The sequence below is a fragment of the Carassius carassius genome, chromosome 35 (genome assembly GCF_963082965.1).
Source record: "Carassius carassius chromosome 35, fCarCar2.1, whole genome shotgun sequence".
Lineage (NCBI taxonomy): Eukaryota > Metazoa > Chordata > Actinopteri > Cypriniformes > Cyprinidae > Carassius > Carassius carassius.
This window is the reverse complement of record NC_081789.1, coordinates 17,131,073-17,151,274: the sequence shown is the minus strand read 5'-3', so window position 1 is coordinate 17,151,274 and position 20,202 is coordinate 17,131,073. Positions and strand designations below refer to the sequence as shown.

The 20,202-nt window shown below is 36.0% G+C and overlaps 2 protein-coding genes and 1 pseudogene across 3 annotated transcripts; 1 reads left to right on the top strand and 2 right to left on the bottom strand.

The window, feature by feature from the left end:
- Positions 1-234: 234 nt before the first annotated feature.
- Positions 235-5,133, bottom strand: naa50 (N-alpha-acetyltransferase 50, NatE catalytic subunit). Of its 2 annotated transcripts, none has more exons than XM_059524665.1 (5): positions 4,773-5,133; positions 2,886-3,019; positions 2,254-2,373; positions 1,958-2,024; positions 235-1,759 (listed from the first exon to the last, which is right to left on the bottom strand). In XM_059524665.1, exons 1-5 carry the CDS (start codon positions 4,778-4,780, stop codon positions 1,582-1,584), a joined length of 507 nt encoding a protein of 168 aa, XP_059380648.1. In that variant the 5' UTR covers positions 4,781-5,133; the 3' UTR covers positions 235-1,581. The 2 variants fall into 2 exon arrangements, with proteins under 2 accessions (XP_059380648.1, XP_059380647.1); XM_059524664.1 differs by having other exon boundaries at positions 2,886-3,022; positions 4,773-5,125.
- Positions 5,134-7,190: 2,057 nt separating this feature from the next.
- On the bottom strand, positions 7,191-8,358 carry LOC132115630 (GTPase IMAP family member 7-like; annotated as a pseudogene).
- Positions 8,359-12,723: 4,365 nt separating this feature from the next.
- On the top strand, positions 12,724-19,314 carry LOC132116076 (V-type proton ATPase catalytic subunit A-like). The gene is made up of 15 exons (XM_059524653.1): positions 12,724-12,830; positions 13,934-14,026; positions 14,370-14,498; positions 14,605-14,819; positions 15,190-15,327; positions 15,410-15,561; positions 16,381-16,543; positions 16,625-16,733; positions 16,824-16,946; positions 17,031-17,145; positions 17,267-17,330; positions 17,458-17,661; positions 17,768-17,862; positions 17,950-18,121; positions 18,676-19,314. The coding sequence occupies exons 2-15, from the start codon at positions 13,945-13,947 to the stop codon at positions 18,766-18,768; spliced, it is 1,854 nt and encodes a 617-aa protein (XP_059380636.1). The 5' UTR covers positions 12,724-12,830; positions 13,934-13,944; the 3' UTR covers positions 18,769-19,314.
- Positions 19,315-20,202: the final 888 nt, after the last annotated feature.

Genomic DNA, 20,202 nt, shown 5'->3' with positions numbered 1-20,202 from the left:
AAACCGTACTGAAGGGGCGTTATAGCTGAGGACAACGGAAAACAACACGCATAACAGGAGACGTGAATGTTTGTTGTTAGTGGTGTCGTTTTGTTAAAAATTTAATCTTAAAAAAACAAAACAATTTCTCAAAATGTTATATTTTAAGTAAATAAAAAAAATTATATTAAAACTTTTTTATTTAACACTGACTACAGGATATTCATGTCCACAAAAATAATGAAAACCGAAAAATAATGCAAATAGTAATTTTTATTTAGAGGTTTAAAAGTCATACAATATAGAGCTCCAGAAAAAGATAAAATTTTTCAAAGAAAGGAGGAACAAAAACATGCTTTTACTACAATGGAGAGGGCATGTCTCCTCTGGCATGCACTGAGTCTGGGCTTTTCCTGGGATCTGGTTCTGTAAGTCCTATAAAATAACTTGTAGATCTAACCTGTAACGCTCCCACATTGTGTATGGGAAATAGGTGGTGGTCAGTGAACATCACTGAAATGTAACTGTTGTATTGTGGCAGGATTTATTTCTGCTGCGGTAACAAGTGAGAAGCTAGGATTCAAATGTAGAAACACTCAGGCAGGTAATGAGGAGGGGAAAATGAAACAGTCACATCACAAACACTACTAAACTCTAACTTCAGTCCCAGTGGACTAAAAAAATTATTGGAGAACCACATTCACTGTAAACAATGTAACCGTCAAGGCCCATAAAAGCCATTCCTGTTTGTTATCTGAAGCCTTACCATCTCACCAGCAGCATTACGGCAAACCCTAGAAAAAGCCCAGACTCAATCCACAAATAAAACACAAAGAAGAAAAAAAAAGATGGGGATTTTAAATAATGGGCTGAAAAACAAAACATTCACAAACAAGTGGAGTTTACTCCCCTTAACCTCCCCCTTACTAAAACAGTTGTACCACTCTCTTGTTCGAGGGGACTCTACACTCCATTTTCTCACTCAACTCAGACTGAGGCGGCTGACATCACAAGGAGACATTGCATCACATGCAACCCTCCAACATTGCATATTGCCTGTATGGTGAAGCAGGAGGTCTCAGTCACCAGTAGATTCCCTTGCCGTGTGTCCGAGGGCTCAGGTGGCAGGATGATGGACTTCTGCGGATCCCACATGCCCCCAAGACAATTCAAACAATCACTCCAAGGTTGCCAGCTGGGGCGCATCGAGTCATATTTGAAAAGACTTTACTTCTTTAGTTCTACTGTTTTGTCGGAGCAAAGCGATGTCCCCTTACCTTAAATCTAAAACGAATGCGAACTGTATGCTTTGAAAACATAACCTTCACCATGTCAGATCAATAAGTCAGCAGCTTTTTGGAGCACTTATGAATTCTGCTTGAAAACCTCCATGTACATTTCAACTCTCTAAATGATTAAATGAAAAAGAAAAAAGAAAAATTGAAGGGGGACTAAAGTTTTTGCACAATAAATGCAGCAAATACGTCATTGAATTTTCGGTCTAAAATGTCCTCTGAAGAAAGTGGTGAGTGTGTCAACCCTGGGGCATCTGTTACAGTTCCATTTGGGGGAAGAGACCAATCTGGTGTCACGCTTCGACCCCTAGTCGGCTTTCTGCAGCTCTCCTGCTGGGGGCGCACATGGGCTACGCAGGCTTTTCTGAAGAACGTGGGCATCTGCTGGCTCTATCCTCTTGTAATAGTTCTTTTTTGTCTCAATGATCTCAAAGCCAAATTTCTGGTAGAAGTCAATTGCAGACTCATTGCTGATCTGCACGTGACTGTGGAGACATGAAAGAGAAAGCAAAAACACGTTACTTTAGCATAGAGAAGACTTCTTAGTAATTATTCAGTGATTAATTTTCCAGCAGAGACTTGCAATTATGTGGTTATTGGAGTTTCAACATGAAACATTTCGTGAATGAGACACAGATGGAGGTTTCACGACAAATAAAGCACAAGACCGTCTTCAGACTCACAGGTAAATGTTGTCAAAAGTGCCATCCTTCTCACAAATGTTCAACACATGGTTCAGCATTTTTGTTCCTTCAAACAAACATTGCAAGATAAATATCAGTAACGGAAAAAATGCAAATATCAAAATTCAAACATCACTGCTCTAGTGGATTATACAAATCTTCATGTCAAGCATCACTCAAAGACAATAATCTTGATTATGCAATCATGCATTCAATCCGAAGGAATCTGACCCCTTTCTGCCCTTTGAAAAAACGAGGACACACAAGTGCATAAAACACCCAGAGAATGATCTCACCTATGCCAAGTCTGCGGTAAGGTGCTAGGCAACCCAGGGTCATGATGTAGAGTCGCTTCTGGTTCTGAGAGTGATCCACTCTACAGCACACGGCACCGACTGCAATGTCATTGAAATACGCTGGAAAAGGTTAAAAAGGTTAGCAGGAATCCATTTATACTACTGTTCAAAAGTTTGGATAAGCAAGTTTTTTTTTTTTTTTTTTTAAAGAAATGTATACTTTTAGTCAACAAGGATGCATTAAATTGATCAAAATTGATTGTAAAGATATCTATGTTACAAAAAAAGTAATATAGTTCCGATGAATGCTATTCTTTAGAAGTTTCTGGTGTTTTTTTCAAGAAAGTTTAACATTCATAATAATATGAACCGTTTCTGGAACACCAAATTACCATCTTATAATAATATCTGAAGGATCTTGTGATATATTGAAGGCTGATTAAAATTTGAAACATATCAAAATAGAAAGTTTTTACTAATATTTTACAATATTACTATGTTTGTTTAAAAAAACACAGCTTTTCAAAATCATAAAAAAATTAAATCTTTCCAATCAAAACTTTTGAACAACATTTAACATATGACCAATATCAAAACTATTAAAAGGAAGTCACAATAGCTTTGTTTCTAACCTAGTTTGGCGAGCTCTCCTACTTCAAGGACATCTTTGTAGAACTTATCGTTGTAGCTGACAGGGAAGATCACTTGGTTCAGACGCTTCAACTGTTTAATGTTGTGGGGTGTAACGTCCCCCAACTCGATCCGGCTACTAGAACAAAAGCAGAATGGTCAACTAGCTGTGCACAGATGCTACACATCAGTAGAGCATAGTCTCAAATACAATATAACACTAGTACAGCTTTACTAGGGATGCACTATATTGGTGCCACACCAGTTATCAGTCAATTGATACTGGATATATAACATGTATTCAGGTTTATCATTTTACTTATTTTAACATTTAATTACCTTTTGCATCATCCAGTTTTTATACTATCACTGTCAAACATTTTCACTACCAAAATGTAAAACAAAACTAAATTACATTTAAAGTTACTGATTTTTTTAATCTAGATAAAATAGTATAGAATACTAATATCAGTCAAAAAAAATGTGGCTTATTGTTTTTTTCTCTCTTTTTTTTTATATATCAGTGCATCTTTACTTACTATTTTCTTTCTAGTTGGTGACATCCAAATGGTGCACTCACAAAAATATCTTTGGTCAACTTGACAGTAAACTAGCAGAGAGTGAAGTCGGTATTTATAGGAGGTCAGCAGCATGCTGAAGCCCAACACCAGAACCAACACAACAGCTGCTGGTCATGCGCTCACCGCTGCCACTTAAACCAGTATGAGGTGACAGGAGAAAAACATGGACGCTAAATATGGTTTACAGGAGAATGATCATTACTATCACACAACAAAACCTTATGATCCCGATCATCAACTCAAAATGCTTTTCTTTTTTTTTTAATGAAGAGCTTACGTGGAGATAAAGTCCCCCATTTTTTGGGTAAAAAATAAAATAAAAATCTTAACGTTTTATATAAATACTATCAAACAGCCTTCTAGACAAACCCAAACTGTTAAAGCAAGTGGCCCCCGAACCTTGCTCCTAGGGCCAACTAAAAATACACATTTAGAAAGTTCTCTAATCAGACACACCTGATTCACATCAGAGAACTGCCATGGGTGTGTCAGATAAATGTGTACTGCTGAAGGCCCTGCAAGAACAGGGCTTGTACCACTGTGGTAAAGATGTGAATTTTAAACCAAATTTAAAACGGTGATACATAACATTAAAGGTACTTGAACAGAATTAAACTGGCAACATCCCTTAAATTTTATCTTAAAGCATTGGCAAAAAAAATAACTTCAGTGAGATTGTACTGTGACGCAAATTGTATGTTATACATATTTATGACAATATATGTATTATTTTTAATACACCAAACTTGAAGTAAAAACCTCCATGAAATGTATGAAACCCCATGAAGTGTCATTTTCAGTATGCTATGCGGCTAAGCTCACTCTATCACGTGTGTCACATCTTTCTGTTTTTTCATCAAAATATTAACATATATTAAACTCAACAGGACAGCAATAAGCTTTAGAGCAAACTAACGGCCTCGGGATCCATGAGAGCTCATTTCAGAAAGATATGCGCGTGGCAGGCTAACCAAGATAGCAACTTGAAGACTGACTCAACATTTTCGGATTTAGATTCGACACACGATCCAGTTTGGCTTGGACTTAAGTCGTGCCATTTTTACTGTCATAGTGGTTTAATCGGACGCTAGATTACATGAGGCATTTTAAGGCGTTTTCTCAACACCAGCGGAAAAAAAAGAGATGTCTAAAGGCTGGGTGTGAAATGTCTCTGTTCCACATTAAGCGCGCAGAGAGCTAGCAGCTAGCATTAGATCAACTCCACTGCCCCCCTGCTGGAAAAAAGGGAGAATAGAGAGGGGAAAACTTTACTTGAGATGAAAAGACCCTTCGTAGTTGTTTACTCACCCTTTCATGTTGAAGAAAACACGTTTGTTGTGAGGGATACAGGGGCAGTTGGCGGTATTTGGCAGGCTAAAGGGGAATTTGGGCAGAGTTTGGGATGTGATCCCCTCCACATGTATGTTGCTAGCACACCCGCTAAGCAGTCCGCATTTGCCTCTGTGCTGTGGCTAAAGGTTGCCAGGTATTTCTGATTAAATCACCGCAATGAACTTAAGTCAGATTGAGATCCTAAGTAAAAGATTTTACAGTTGTTTTGAAATTTGACTCATTTACTATAATAGTAACTGTAATTTTTATAGATGTGAGCAGGTATTTAATCCTTGGAAATGCACTTACGATCTCACGTAAGTAAGTGGTCGGAGGTTAATGAGACAGAGGATTTGGCAACGCGAGTTCCGGGAGGCTGCTTCTGTCAACCTTCACCACTGATATTAAGCGACAGGAAACTGAAACACGGGAAATTACGTTAAGGTGATTTTTAGCATTAAATACAAGTCCCGTCCTTTAAAATTAATCGAAATAAACAATGCGAATGCTTCTAAAATAAAAATAAAAATAGAGTTATTTTTATAAGAATAGATTTCCAAAGGCCTCTTCCTGTACAAAATGTAATAAAATAGATGAATATGCCCTATAAAGTGAATAAAAAGGAAATTAAGGGAAATATTTAGTGTTTAGTGGCAAACAATTTAACTAAAATTATATTTAAACAAAATATTTTTTTTCAAAATTCAATTCAGTTCATTTCAGTTTCACGCAGTATAAATAATAGCTTAATTTCCAGCCTTTGAATAATTTGTTTGAACGATAAAACGTATGTGTATTGTTTATATGTTTTTTTTTTATTCAGGGGACAAATGCTTATATTGCCTATTTATCTTTCTAAAAGAATCTGAGGAGCACCAATGGGATCATTTGCAATGTAGGCAAAAAATAAAAAAATAAATAAAATAAAAAACCTTGATGCTTTAAACATTATATGTGTTAGTTCTGATCTGCCTCAAAAGTACATATACATCCAAGGGGTCAAAGTTTGGTTAGTATAGCCTGTTATGCCATAATTACACATGGCTGCAAAAAGCAAAATGTATAAAAAATAAATAAATAAATAAATAAAAACTTGTTTAAAGTGCTTTTAAGATGTTTGACAGTTAGGTAACTATGCACTGCAGCTTCTTATTGCAACTCTAAACTTTAAATGTGACAAATAAATCTTACACAGCTATAAGCCATCCACAATGTGATTTTAAACCCTAAATATTAAGGCAGAAAGATCAGTAATGTAGAGTAATTCTTATTCACCAGTGGATACATAGAAAAAAAAAAAACCTTGACAATAATACACAACATGACTTTTATTATTATTATTATTATTATTATTATGTATCATTAAAGTCAAAGTATTTTATGAAATATTGCAAAATAAACATACCCTGAAACAGTGTTGGGGGTAACACATTACAAGTAACGTGATTTACTTTTTTCAAGAAACTAGTAAAATAATAATGAAATGTAAAGTAACAACTACTTTTAAAAAAAATATCAGAGTTACTTTTTCAAACATTACATTTGCGTTTCTTTTTCTTTTCTTTTTTGAAGAGTTGAAAATTCTTCTCCTGCATTTTACTTTATAGACATGAATTTAGTTCAGCCTGCAGATCTCCCGTATTGTAGATGTCCTTGGATATAATAAATTGCTTCCATTTATTGCATGATATTCCACACTGGTATCACTGAACATAACATTTTCTTCTTATTTTTAGTCGTTCAATTTTTTTCCGTAGTTCTTTTGTTTCCTCACTTTTTAGTTTAAGTAAGCTTTCAAACACTCTTTCCAGGTCTTCATAATCTTTTCGACTGTGTTTGAGTTTCTCAGTTAACTCTTGAATGTGCCGATCTTTATTCGCTCTGAACTCATTAAAGTCCTCTGCTTGTTTTCTGGCTTCATCTTCATGTTCCTTCTTTATATATTTAATATTCTGTTCATATTCCTTTTTCATTTGATTCGGTTCTTTTTCTTCTTTTTCTTTCCTATCTTTCTCCTCTTTCTCTTGTCTGCTGATCTCCACCTCTTGCTCTCGTTTAAGCTCTTTGATCATTTCCCTCCATCTTTTTCTCTCCTCTTCTCTTCTCTCATCATCCTCTCGCTTACTTCTCTCCCAGTCTTCTTTTCTCTCTCTTGCCACCTGCTCATAATGTTTTTGCAATTCGTTTTTCTTTTCTTCAAGTTCTCTCTCTTTTTGCTCTCTCACTCTTCTCTCTATATCTCTACAGCGCTGTCTCTCCTCCTCTATCTTTTGTCTTTCTTCCTCTCTCTCTCTCTTTCAGATTCCTTTCTCATTTTCTCCAGTTCCTCTTGTTTTTCCCTCAGTTGATCCTCATGCCGCTCTTTTCTCCTTCTTTCCTCTTCCTCTCGTTCTCTCATCTGTTTTTTGTTTCCTCTTCCCATTCTCTCTGCTGTTGTTTAAGGTTCTCTTGAATCTCCTTTTTGTCATGTTCATGTTCTTTTATTCTTCTTTCCCATCTCTGTCTCTCTTCCTCTTCCTCCCAAATCCTCCTTTGTTCCTCCAAACGTTTCCTTTTAGTTTCCTCTTCTTGTTTCTTTTTTAATTCTGCCATGACACGCTTTTGCTCATCTTTAAGCTTTTCTTGTTCTTGTTTATATTTCTCTTTGTCTAGTCTCTCCATCATGGTTTCCATTTCCATGTCATATTTTGTCTGGATTTCACATTCTTTTTCTTTCAGTATTTCCTCCAACCTTTTTTTAATGGACATCTCTGCTTCCTCAAACATGCTGTTTGTGAAATATTGGCCCTTATTAGATTTTTAAACCTCTTCAATCATGTTCAAAAGCCAAGTAACTTGTGCATTATCTTTTTTGTCTTTGTTATTAAAAACTAAAAACCTGTTTCCACAGTCCCTGACCAATTTCTTGAGATCAGCATTTTTACTTTTCTCTACATACTGTTCTATTGTTTTATTTTTCAGATAGTCTCCTCTTGTGAACAGAACAGTGCTGAACTGTGCAGCATTCAAAAATCATTTTTATAAGATCCACAGTGTTTTTCTCTTCATTGGTAAATCTTCCCACACTCAAGACAATAATGAAGACATGTGGTCCAGGTGCTGACAGTGAAACACATTTCACAATTTCTTCCAGCACATTTTCATTTGACAGTGTGGTGTTGAAGAGACCTGGAGTATCAACAACAGCTACGACCTACCCTGAACTTCTCCAATTCCTTTCATGCAGACAGTTGTTACAGAATCTGAACTGACTTCAGTATGAAACTCTTCTCTCCCCAGGATTGTGTTTCCTGTTTCACTTTTTCCATTTCCAGTCTTTCCAATCAGCACAACTCTTAAAAAGCCTGAATCTGATGGTGCATCTTCACCTGAAATGAGAAATTATCGACTTTTAACAAAATTCTAAGAAATAACTTTTTTCAAAATATCAAGTAATGAACTAGAGTAATTAACATTTTATTATGGAAAATCTCAAAGAAAAACTGTGATTAACTTCACTTTGCATCAACTTTAAAATGAGATTAAAAAAAGATTGTTTTTTTTGAGTACCAGATATGTTCATGCTTAGATATGTTCGGCTCGGTGTTCATCTTCAGTTCTCTCTTCACAGCAGTTCAGTCAGTGTACTGTTTGAGTAAATGAATTACTCCGGGATATTGGTTTGTTTGAACTCAGAGGGAGTGTCAGCCACATTAAAAAAGTTAACAGCTTAAGTAATTTGTGGATTAATGCGTATTAGAGATGCGAACCGTTTAAAACGATTCAGTTCGATTTGGTGAACTGAATGATTCGTTCGCGAACCGGATAACCAGACTGCTTTGTTTTGAACTCTCTCTCTCAACAGACACGGAAGAGAAGACAATGCTGAATAAAGTCATCGTTTTTTTTGCTATTTTTGTACCAAAATTTATTTTTGATGCTTCAAAAAATTCTAACTGACCCTCTGATGTCACATGGACTACTTTGATGATGTTTTTCTTACCTTTCTGGACATGGACAGTAGACCGTACACACAGCTTCAATGGAGGGACTGAGAGCTCTCTGACTAAATCTAAAATATCTTAAACTGTTTTCCAAAGATAAACGGAGGTCTTACGGGTTTGAAACAACATGAGGGTAAGTTATTAATTATATAATTTTGCTATCTGGGTGAACTAACCCTTTAATATTATTTTACTGACGTTAACAGTTGCTTATTAACCTAATTTGTTTAATGTAAGCCTCATAGTATTGTAAGACTTGAACAATACAATAACGTATTGTTGACCTCTTTTAACATGCATCTTTCATCAGCCTTTGTCATAAGTCCTACACAGAATTTTCTTATCAATAATTGACATTATCCAAATAATGTATTATTTTTTTAATTTATTTAACCAGTTCTATCATGCCTGCAGTACCACAACTTATGCCAATGTTACTAAAATTTTATCCCTTTATTATATATATATATATATATATATATTTTTTTTTTGTTTTTTTTTTTTTCATTTGCAGAATTCCTAATTGTCAAGTGCAACTTGCAGTGTAGAGAACAGACACATTTTCACTGTTATTGCCAAACACAGTTACTGTATAAGGAAAATCCATTCGTGAGTGATGGCTGAACTTAATTTTAAAGTGCATTAGCCATAAAAGGTGAGAACCAGATTTGCAAAACCATGCTGTCTTTCCAAAGTTTTAACTTTCTTCGTTTTATTTCTGACACCATTTACTGTGTTATAGGGAAGACTCAAGAAGGACCAAGTGAACTACATGAACGGTTGTCTCAAGGAGCATGGGATTCTTGTGGTATAATGTCTGAGTCACTAGCAATTATACATTTTAGAAATTTTAACTCTTATCCAGTGTTGGGTAAGTTACTCAAAAAATAAAGTAATTAATTAGTTACTAATTACATTAGTGTAGGTTACTGTACAAATGACCAAAAAGTACTCAATTTCTTATTACTAATTACTTTCTAAATCCTATATCAACCTTGACAAGTTAATGATACAAAGATAGACATGAAATGTTTCTTTTAATTCTTTCAAGTAACTATATAAATTATTCTGTTCACACTTTAGATTAGGGTCCAATTCTCACTATTGACTATTTTTCCACAATATACTCCTAATTATTGCTTAGTAATATGTAGAAAAGTAGTTGTTTAGTTTAAGAATCGGTTAGGATTAAGTATTTGGAATAAGGTTTTGAAGAATAAGACATTAATATGTGCTTTTTAAGTAATAATAAACAGGCAATATCCCAGCATTATTCATGCTAATACACAACTAGTTTATTGTGAGAATTGGACAAAGTATTTAAAGTGAGAAGGCTACATAAAAAGCATGCATTTTAATATTAGACTTTAAATGCTGATGTTAAATTCACTATTTAATTGTGTATAAATGTTCTGCAGTCTATACACAGTTTTAGTTCAATTACATATGAAGTAACTATTATTAAATTACAGTAACTATTTACTTAGTAAGTAGTTACACCAAACACTGCTCTCAGCATACTGGTCTTTGTATTCCTTTTACAGGGAGTATGTGGTTTTTATACAATCTTGACTTCACCTTGTCCCGATCACTATGTTATTTACTTCACAATGAAAACAGACGGGACATTATCCTTTTTTTATTATATACATATATTTTTTATATACATAACCCACTACAAACATGAATGCCCAGAACAAAGACAAAATCTTCATATTTCTCCTTTTTGTTTGCTTACAGTTGCCAGCATCTGTAAAAACATTTTTATCAATGTTGTTCTTCAGGAGGGTGACGAGGCAATTCTGACACTGGCCCTTGTGTGCACTCGCTTCAGAGACCTTGTGACGGGGGAAGCCTTAAGGAGACGAGCCCATTTTCTTTGGCTTGACAGTAAGTGTTCCCTAGTAGTTTTGCATAACTTTTTACGTATTTTTAAGAAATTCTTATGTTATTTGCTTGAACAGCTGGTTAATGAATTCCAGCCTTGTGGATTTTTGAATGTGTGTACTTTTACATGTCTACAGGTGTCACAAATTGGAGTGCTTTCTTTTCATACTACAAGGCAGAGTTCTACAAAATGTACAGACTGGAAACTTATATGCAGTGTGGAGACATATTCAAAAATTGTATTCCAGGTATGCAGTGGTAGTTGTTGCCATGTGGTGTTTTGCTTTCAATGATGAATTAAAACATTACAAAAATAATGACCATTGGAATATTTTTTTTTCTTTCTTTGCTAAACCTGTAGGATATGTAGGTCGAGGAAGAAGAGGGGAATTCGACACCCACCAAGGCTCCTGCAGCGAGTTCTGCCAAATCTGTGCTGACCTTCTTTGAGTGTTTTGTGCATGTAGTGCAATAGATGCAAACTCCTCACTTTTCAGTGACAACTCACTTTTTTGAGGTTGAAATGGGTCACCTATGAGATGTGCATGGATCCAATGAGAGTGGATCTTACAAGGATACTTGTGATCTAACATGGTTAAATAAAGAACTGGTTGTTTCAATAAGTTGTGCATAGTATTTTCTTTACTCTTTATTTCTTTACTTTAAAACTGTCTAAAAATGTAATACTTTATTTATTTGAGGTCTGAGATGTGGGAACAGTGAAGAGAGAGAGGTTGGGCAAATAATTTCTTACTGAAAATAGCCTGCATAGCACGTCATCTTTTACAACATAGGATTTTGACTATATTTTAGTCACATGTAGTTGTCTATTAATGTTCATGATCAGTAGATGAAAGCACACCTATTTTCTACTTGATTAGAAAATATGTAGTAGACACATGATTTATTACCATTCCAATAAAAGCAGATGTGCCTTATTAATTTGAAGTCAGAGTGGACTACTGAGAGGGTAAGATTTAGCCAATCAAAAAACACACTTGTTTTTATTCTTACTTGTAACAAGAAACTACGGGCATTTCAGGCATTGTGAAAGGTATGATTCTATTTTTTATTTAGGTAGTTATAATGTTTTTGAAATTAATACAAACGTTCATCCAAATGAAAATATTATAATATTTGGTACTTGCCCATAATTATGTGCGCCCGACTAGCCTACAGTGTTTGTAACTAAGCATTTAAAGTGTTATTTTAAAAAAAAGTTCTTAGCAAGTTTATTTTTCCGTCAAAAGAATAACTTTACTTACGACTCAATGCGGAAACAATAGTAAGTAGGACGTGAATATGTATGACGTTAATCTGCTATATGTCCAATCTAAATGCAGTGGGACTAGATCCAACTCCGCCCACTGAACGTAGATCCAACTCCGCCCCCTGAACGTAGATCCAACTCCGCCCATAGACATATAAATAATAATTATAAATAATTATTCATTATTTATATGTATATGACTCCGCCCCCTGAACGTAGATCCAACTCCGCCCCCTGGACCTGGATCTTGTCTTCTGCAGTGAGGGGACGTGCTGTGACCATAGACTGTAAAAAAATATGGACGTAGTTTCCGTGACGTCACCCGTAGACTACTGAAGAGAGTTTTTGAAGCCTAAAGTGTGTAGAGCGGGCCGTCGCCATCTTGGCAGCGCGTCACCGCGCGACTCTCCCGGACAATCAAAAATGGGCAAAAAGGCGGGAGCTAGCTGCTGCAGCCACGCCCACCTAGCGCGACGGCAGTGTCAGCAGCGGCAATCTCCCTGTCACTCAAGTGACCACGCCCTTAATTATGCAGAACTTTAAGTCTTAATATAATTTAAACGGATGAGTTATAAAAAAATTCACCCCCCTCACAGTTGTCATGAAGGGCAAAATTAGCTATTTAGACCAAAATCATTTTTTCAGTTTTTTCCTGCTGTAAAGTTGGGCATTTTAACATGGGGAGTCTATGGAACTGACTCCCTTTTGCAGCCAGCCTCAAGCGGCCAGTCGATGAAATGCAGTTTTAGTCACTTTCTCACGAGAGAGAGCGGGAGGTTGGCGCTCGGCTGTGACGACAACAAACGACTGAATGAAGTCAGCTGACTTTTCTTGTTCTTCTTCACGTCTCATCTGACCAAAGCATCTGGACACAGGACTGTCTCATTATATGAGGTATTGACACATTTTTTAAACGATAATCATTTATTTTATTTTTTATTTTTTCACGAGTTAGTCAAACAGAAAATATGATTTTCTCAGATTTTCTTTATATATATTTTTATATATTATAACAGTCATATAACACTTAATTTTACTGGTACATTGTGTGCTGTGTCGCTGAATCATTTCTCGCATCCCTCCTGCATGCAGCTCATTGCAGTCGTTAACATTAATAACGTGAACTTACATGTGCAGCACTGAGAATAATAACCCACTTGGATGCTAAACAGATTGCTGGATAATTTCAGTAACGTTATATTATCTTTGTAATAATTTCAAATGTTCACGAACACATGAGATGGATCACATTACTCGCTTTATTAATGGGAGACAAAAATACCTTCGATTTTCGGCAAAGGTCAAATTCTATCAGCATTTTCTCTGTGCAGCTCGATATCCAGTGCGATCTTTGAGAACATCTGGAGAATATGTATTTATGTAGACGATTGTATTTGGGCACTGTGATATTTGATGCCCAAATAGGCTATCCGTAAGCTTACTAGGTTTTGACACACAAACGCTGCCTGCTGTTTTCCAATTAACAACAGCATACTAGGTCAACAGACCACATGTTTGTACAGTTTTGTTCTGTACTGACAGAAAACTGATCGGAACATGTTTCATACCAGTTTAGACCATTCGTCCCCAGTAATCCCTGATATAGGAGCATCATGTGATTATAAATTCACAAAAGCTGCAAGTTAGACTGCTTCCTCTTGAGGTTCTTGAGGAATAACAAGAAATATGGCTATTTTTATGAATTGAGGTGTCAGTGTCATGAATTGTTTTTACAGAACATTGACTGGTTCTCAACTAAAAAGAATTTGTTCTGTCATAGATCGCCACTACAAAACAGTTTTTCCAGATTTGCTCAACTGTCTGTTTTCCCAACTTCTGATTTACAGTCAGGGTCATGTGCCCTTGGTCATGTGACTGTGTTCCATGTTTGTCCTACAGTACATATAAATGTTGTATAAATATATATGGACTTTAGTTTATGGACTTTAGTATAGAAAGTAAGGTGGTTGTTGTTGTTTTGCTTCATTTTGTATTAGACACATTTAAAATGGACTTCTCCAAGCTTCCCAAGATCCGAGATGAAGAGCGGGAGGGACAATTCGGATATGTGCATGGCGTATCTGGACCTGGTTAGTAGGAATTCAGATGTCATCGTTTTTATTTGATTTTATTATTTGATTTTATTATTTTGAATTGTGTTGAGCGTTAGATTTCTTATTTTATGTTTTGATTCATGTTTTTTTTTAATTGTTTTGATTTATCATTATGCCACCAGAGATTCTGATATTTTATATATATATATATATATATATATATATATATATATATATATATATATATATATATATATATATATATAATTGAATAGTTAAAGTTGAACAATAGCTAAGTAAATATAAAGTAAAAAATAACTTTAAATGTTCACAAGTAATTTTTGATTATCATATTACTGACTCACTAACTGTGTTATAGTGGTGACGGCCTCCAGTATGGCAGGAGCTGCCATGTATGAGCTGGTGCGAGTGGGCCACAGTGAGCTTGTGGGAGAGATCATTAGACTGGAGGGTGACATGGCCACCATTCAGGTCTATGAAGAGACATGTATCCTATTCTTATCGTAGTACAGTACATATTTTGTGTGGTTTATGTCGTACACAATGCGTAGAATCTGTTCAATAGTATTGTAGTTTTCCTGAGCTTTCGTCAGCTGGTGTGTCGGTTGGTGACCCTGTCCTGCGCACAGGGAAGCCCCTCTCTGTGGAGTTAGGACCAGGAATCATGGGCTCCATCTTTGATGGTATTCAGCGTCCCCTCAAAGACATCAATGACCTCACCCAAAGTATCTACATTCCTAGAGGAGTCAACATTGGTGCCCTTAACCGTGATCTGAAATGGGAGTTCTCTCCATGCAAGAGCATGCGAGTAAGTGAAAGATTTGTTTTAAGTTAAGATACTAAATTATTGATGTTTGACAAGTTCAGCTTTTGTTATGATAGTTGTGCTGTTTTTTTGTTTGTTTGTTTGTTTTTTTGGTTATGATTTAACATCCTTTCAGGTTCCAAGAAGGCAAATCACTTAGTAGCTTTAAGGGGTCATATCATGAGTATCCACATTTTTTTGCGATTTAAAAAGATCATTATACTATGAAATCTTAGCAACAATACAGTTTGTGCTGTTCCTGGCTGTGTGTAGCACCTACAGCTCTGCATATAACCCAAACCCCTTTTAAAGAAACTCCACTGGCGATTAATCAGATGATTGAATGGTTTTAAGCTGTTGTTTCTGTGTCCAGGTTGGCAGTCACATCACTGGAGGTGATATCTATGGTACGGTGTTTGAAAACTCTCTTATTAAACACAAAATAATGTTACCACCAAGAAGCCGAGGAACTGTCACATACGTAGCACCACCTGGAAACTATGATGTCTCGGTGAGGATAATAAAATGTACATCTTTTTAGTAAAATGATAATTACTGTGACACAGAAGTCGATGTGAATGTGTATTTGTCAGGATGTGGTGTTGGAGTTGGAGTTTGAGGGGGTAAAAGAGAAGTACACCATGGTGCAAGTGTGGCCAGTGCGTCAGGTCCGGCCAGTCACCGAGAAACTTCCTGCAAATCACCCTCTGCTGACTGGACAGCGGGTACTGGACGCCCTTTTTCCGTGAGTCACGCTGTGTGAAATGATTCCATAGGAAATTTTATAATATAAGTTAAAACTAATATATATAAAAGGGGAAAAAAAGGTAATTGCAAATGTAATTTTTCATAATAATAGGCGGCTCAATGTTCAGATGACACATAATGGACAAATCATGCATTTTAAAAGCTTAATTTTCCCCAAAGAATTTTTTAATAATAATAGAGGATTTTCTTAAACATCACAATATTTGGTTTAAATAATTATAAGAAAAGAATGTAGTACAGTATAGTATTTTGAAAGTGGATATTGTAAACAATAAAGATATGGGGTCATTTTAGTGTTTTTGAAAGAAGTCTCTTATAGTCCTCAAGGCTGCATTTATTTGATCAAATATATGTATATATATAAAAAAAAAGTAGTATTGTGAAATATTACAACCGTTTGATAAAAATACAACAGTTTTCTATTAGAATATGTTTTAAAATGTAATTTATACCTGCGATGGTGAATCTAAATTTTCAGTCGCAATCACTCCAGTCTTCAGTGTCACATGATCCTTCAGAAATCCTTCTAATATACTGGTGTTTAAGAAACATTTATTGCTATTGATGTTGAAGACAGCTATGCTGTTTAATATATTTGAGAAACCCTTGATACATTTTTTCAGGATTCTTTTAAATTGAAATCATTTGTTACATAATATATGTCTTGACTCTCACGTTTGATCATTTTTATATATTTTTTCTGAATAAAATTATTCATTGCTTAATAAATAAATCCCAAACCTTTGATGTCTGGTAGTTTAACAGATCTTTCGACTCTCACTGTTTGATTTAACAGGTGTGTGCAGGGAGGGACCACTGCCATCCCTGGTGCTTTCGGTTGTGGTAAAACTGTGATCTCTCAGTCCCTGTCCAAGTACTCCAACAGTGATGTCATCATCTACGTCGGCTGTGGAGAGCGTGGTAATGAGATGTCTGAAGTACTCCGAGATTTCCCTGAGGTGAATAGCGCTGTCATTGTATGCAACGGCAAAAACACTGTAATAGATGGCAGGGTGATTGACAGTTCTCTTGCTCTATAGCTCACCATGGAGGTGGATGGGAAAGTAGAGAGCATCATGAAGAGAACAGCCTTGGTTGCCAACACATCCAACATGCCTGTGGCTGCCAGAGAAGCTTCCATTTACACAGGTTTATTGAACATTCGATGCAAAAATAATGTGTGTGCTTTAAAACCCAGCAGCTGTGTTGTCATCATTAATGGGTGTCTATTCTGTCCAGGAATCACGCTGTCTGAGTATTTCAGGGACATGGGCTACAATGTGAGCATGATGGCTGACTCCACCTCTCGGTGGGCAGAAGCTCTGAGGGAGATCTCCGGTCGTCTGGCTGAGATGCCTGCTGGTATGTGTACCCTGACCATCTCAGTCAAGACAGCAAATATTATAAACTTGAAATTATAAACTAAATGTGTGCTTGTGTTCACAGATAGCGGTTATCCTGCCTATCTTGGAGCACGTTTGGCTTCGTTTTATGAGCGTGCTGGTCGAGTTAAATGTCTTGGTAACCCAGAGAGAGAGGGCAGTGTGAGCATTGTGGGAGCGTAAGTAGATCTGTTGGACTCAATCATATGCTTTGGTAAAGTTTTGATTTATTATTAATGACTGATGTTGTCACTGTATTGTATGTTGACTCACTGAAGCTTTTTTTTTTTGTAACTGCAGTGTGTCTCCCCCTGGTGGTGATTTCTCAGATCCTGTGACATCTGCTACTCTTGGTATTGTACAAGTAAGTGTAGATTTTCTTAATACACTTAGATTTTCTTAATACACTGGCTCATAGCATAATAACATTATATGTTCTTCTTGCAGAAATAAAGGGTTATTGTAATCCTTCCATTCTTTCTCACTCCCAGGTGTTTTGGGGTCTGGATAAAAAGCTGGCTCAGAGAAAGCACTTCCCTTCAGTGAACTGGCTCATCAGTTACAGTAAGTACACACGAGCACTGGACGAGTACTACGACAAGCACTATTCTGAATTTGTGCCACTGCGTATCAAAGCCAAAGAGATCCTGCAGGAAGAGGAAGACTTGGCTGAGATTGTGCAGCTCGTGGGGAAGGTGGGTTTGTGGGTTCATTCATATTTACTGTTTGTATACTGTTTGTATCACTTTTTGGGGTATTATTACAGGTATTTTCAGTTGTAAAACACATTTATATTTATAGGCATCTTTGGCTGAAACGGATAAGATCACGCTGGAAGTTGCCAAATTAATCAAAGATGATTTCCTGCAGCAAAATGGATACACACCTTATGACAGGTGTTAAACTGATTGAGGATCATTCAACTGCTTTGTCAAATGACATGTGATTGTATGGATATGAAATGCTCAATTTGTCATTTTCAGGTTTTGTCCGTTCTATAAGACAGTGGGTATCTTGTCCAACATGATTGCGTTCTATGATATGGCACGTCATGCCGTAGAGACCACTGCACAGACCGACAATAAGATCACCTGGGCTATGATCCGGGAACACATGGGCGAAATTCTCTACAGGATCAGTTCCATGAAATTCAAGGTACAGGATGTAAACATTGTTTGTGTTTTAGTCTCCCATGATAAAATGTATCATGCCTTGATTATGTCTAAACCAGTAGACTCCAAGCCACTTTAATAAAATTGTTTTAACAAATTATTTGATGTATTTACCGGTAAGTAAACTTGCAACCCTTTTGGAAATTTGCTAAGGGTCCTAACTAGTGTGCACTTCTCTACCACTTGACTTATTATGACTTCCATTAGCTTGGTATGCCAATAGCTTGCTTCCTCTTTCATAGTAATCATTCACAAGCTAAACAGTTCAGTTTAATCACATTATATTAGTAATGTTTAACATGCTTCCAGTTATAAGTATTCTGTTTGTTGACTGGGAGTATTTGAAAAGACTTACACATTTGAAAATAAATTTCATTGTTCATTAAAGCTATGCAAATATTGTAATTTCTTGTAAAACAGAAAAACGTGCATTCATTTAGAAAATGGTTTATTTCAACTAATTGAAATCATTGTATTCCATAATTATACTTATCTTGTTTTATTTTAGCAATTAATAAAGTTGTCATATTATTTCAGGACCCAGTAAAAGAGGGTGAGGAGAAGATCAAAGCTGATTATGCTCAGCTCCATGAAGACATGCAGAACTCCTTCCGAACACTGGAAGACTAAGTGTCTGTTCCTAGCCATTATTCTCAGGGCAGGGCAGCAGGAACCCACATCCCCCTATACACACACATCCAATGTCCTTTTCCTTTGTCTGAAGGCTGTCTTATACATTTCCCTCATTTTTGTTCATCTTGTGGTGGTGTAGATGCTCTAGTGTTCTTAAGGGGGCCTCAAAATACCTTTGTTTGTGTGTGTGTGTGTGTGTGTGCGCGTGCATTTGTGTATATGTGCAATCTGTGTGATCCTCTTCAAAGCCTCTGCTTCAGTTTATATTTGAAAGATCATCCTCTCTATGGATGTTATTAAATAACTTGATGTAATTATTGTTCTATTTTTATCTGTACAGAAGACTGGAAGACATGACTTCAGAGATTCACTATATTTACTGCAGGAATATTTACAGTTTTAATGGTTGCAAAACATATTTCTTGTGTTGTTTTTTGGTATGGATGTTTATTGCAGTATTGTCCTGTATATTTCTTTGAGGACACTTCCTCTTCATTGTTCACATGAGTCCTGGAAAAATATAAATAAATACTGATGAATTCACCAGTATTGTGAATAACAGTTTTTAAGTGGATGTGTTCTTGGGTATTGCATAAAATGGCATATCATAAAAGCAAATAATTATTCCCCAAATTGATAGGGTAATACATAGGTTGTCATAAATTTACATCCATTTAGCTTTTAAGGTAGGAATATCTCTGATTTAGTATCTACCTGCATCTGTAGCCTACTATTCATCCAAACACTTGATGGGTCAATCTTACACCTTCCTTCCATTTCTCACCCTTTAAGTTTGGTTTGTTCTCATAGGTTGATTAACATGTTCATGCAGAAGTGTCTATTTAATGTGTGAATATAAATGAATTTGTGTAACTGGTCTTATTGCATTTTCTCTTCTTGAAACTGGAATGTGGCTAATCTAGTTCCCTGCCTGGTTTCTATAGTCCATACAGTCTCCATGTGTTGCATAAACTGGCATAACTAACTTGTGCCTATGATTAGGTCATTTTACTTGATCTTGTTACACATCATATTAAATGCAATAGATAAATCTAGCCTTAAACTCATATGACCTTAACCCCTGGTTTCACAGACATGGCTTAAACCTAGACTAAAATGTAAATCTGAGCTGTTTCAACTGAAATAAACTTGCACTGACTGATCTTAAAACATGTCAGTGCATTAGTTTTGTCTAAAGATGTACACCAGTAATGCATTTTTTCTAATGCATGTTTATAAAAATGACTTAAATGTCCTAATTGAACTATTGCCTAATCTTGGTTTAGGCTAAGCCCTGTCTATGAAAACGGGCTTAAGTGTCGGAACCTCATTAACCAATATAATGTAGTCTTTTAAGATTCTCGGGTCTTTTGATAAATGTTATGTGACTGAACTTGTGCATGAGCGCTATAAAAGATTAGAACACACAAT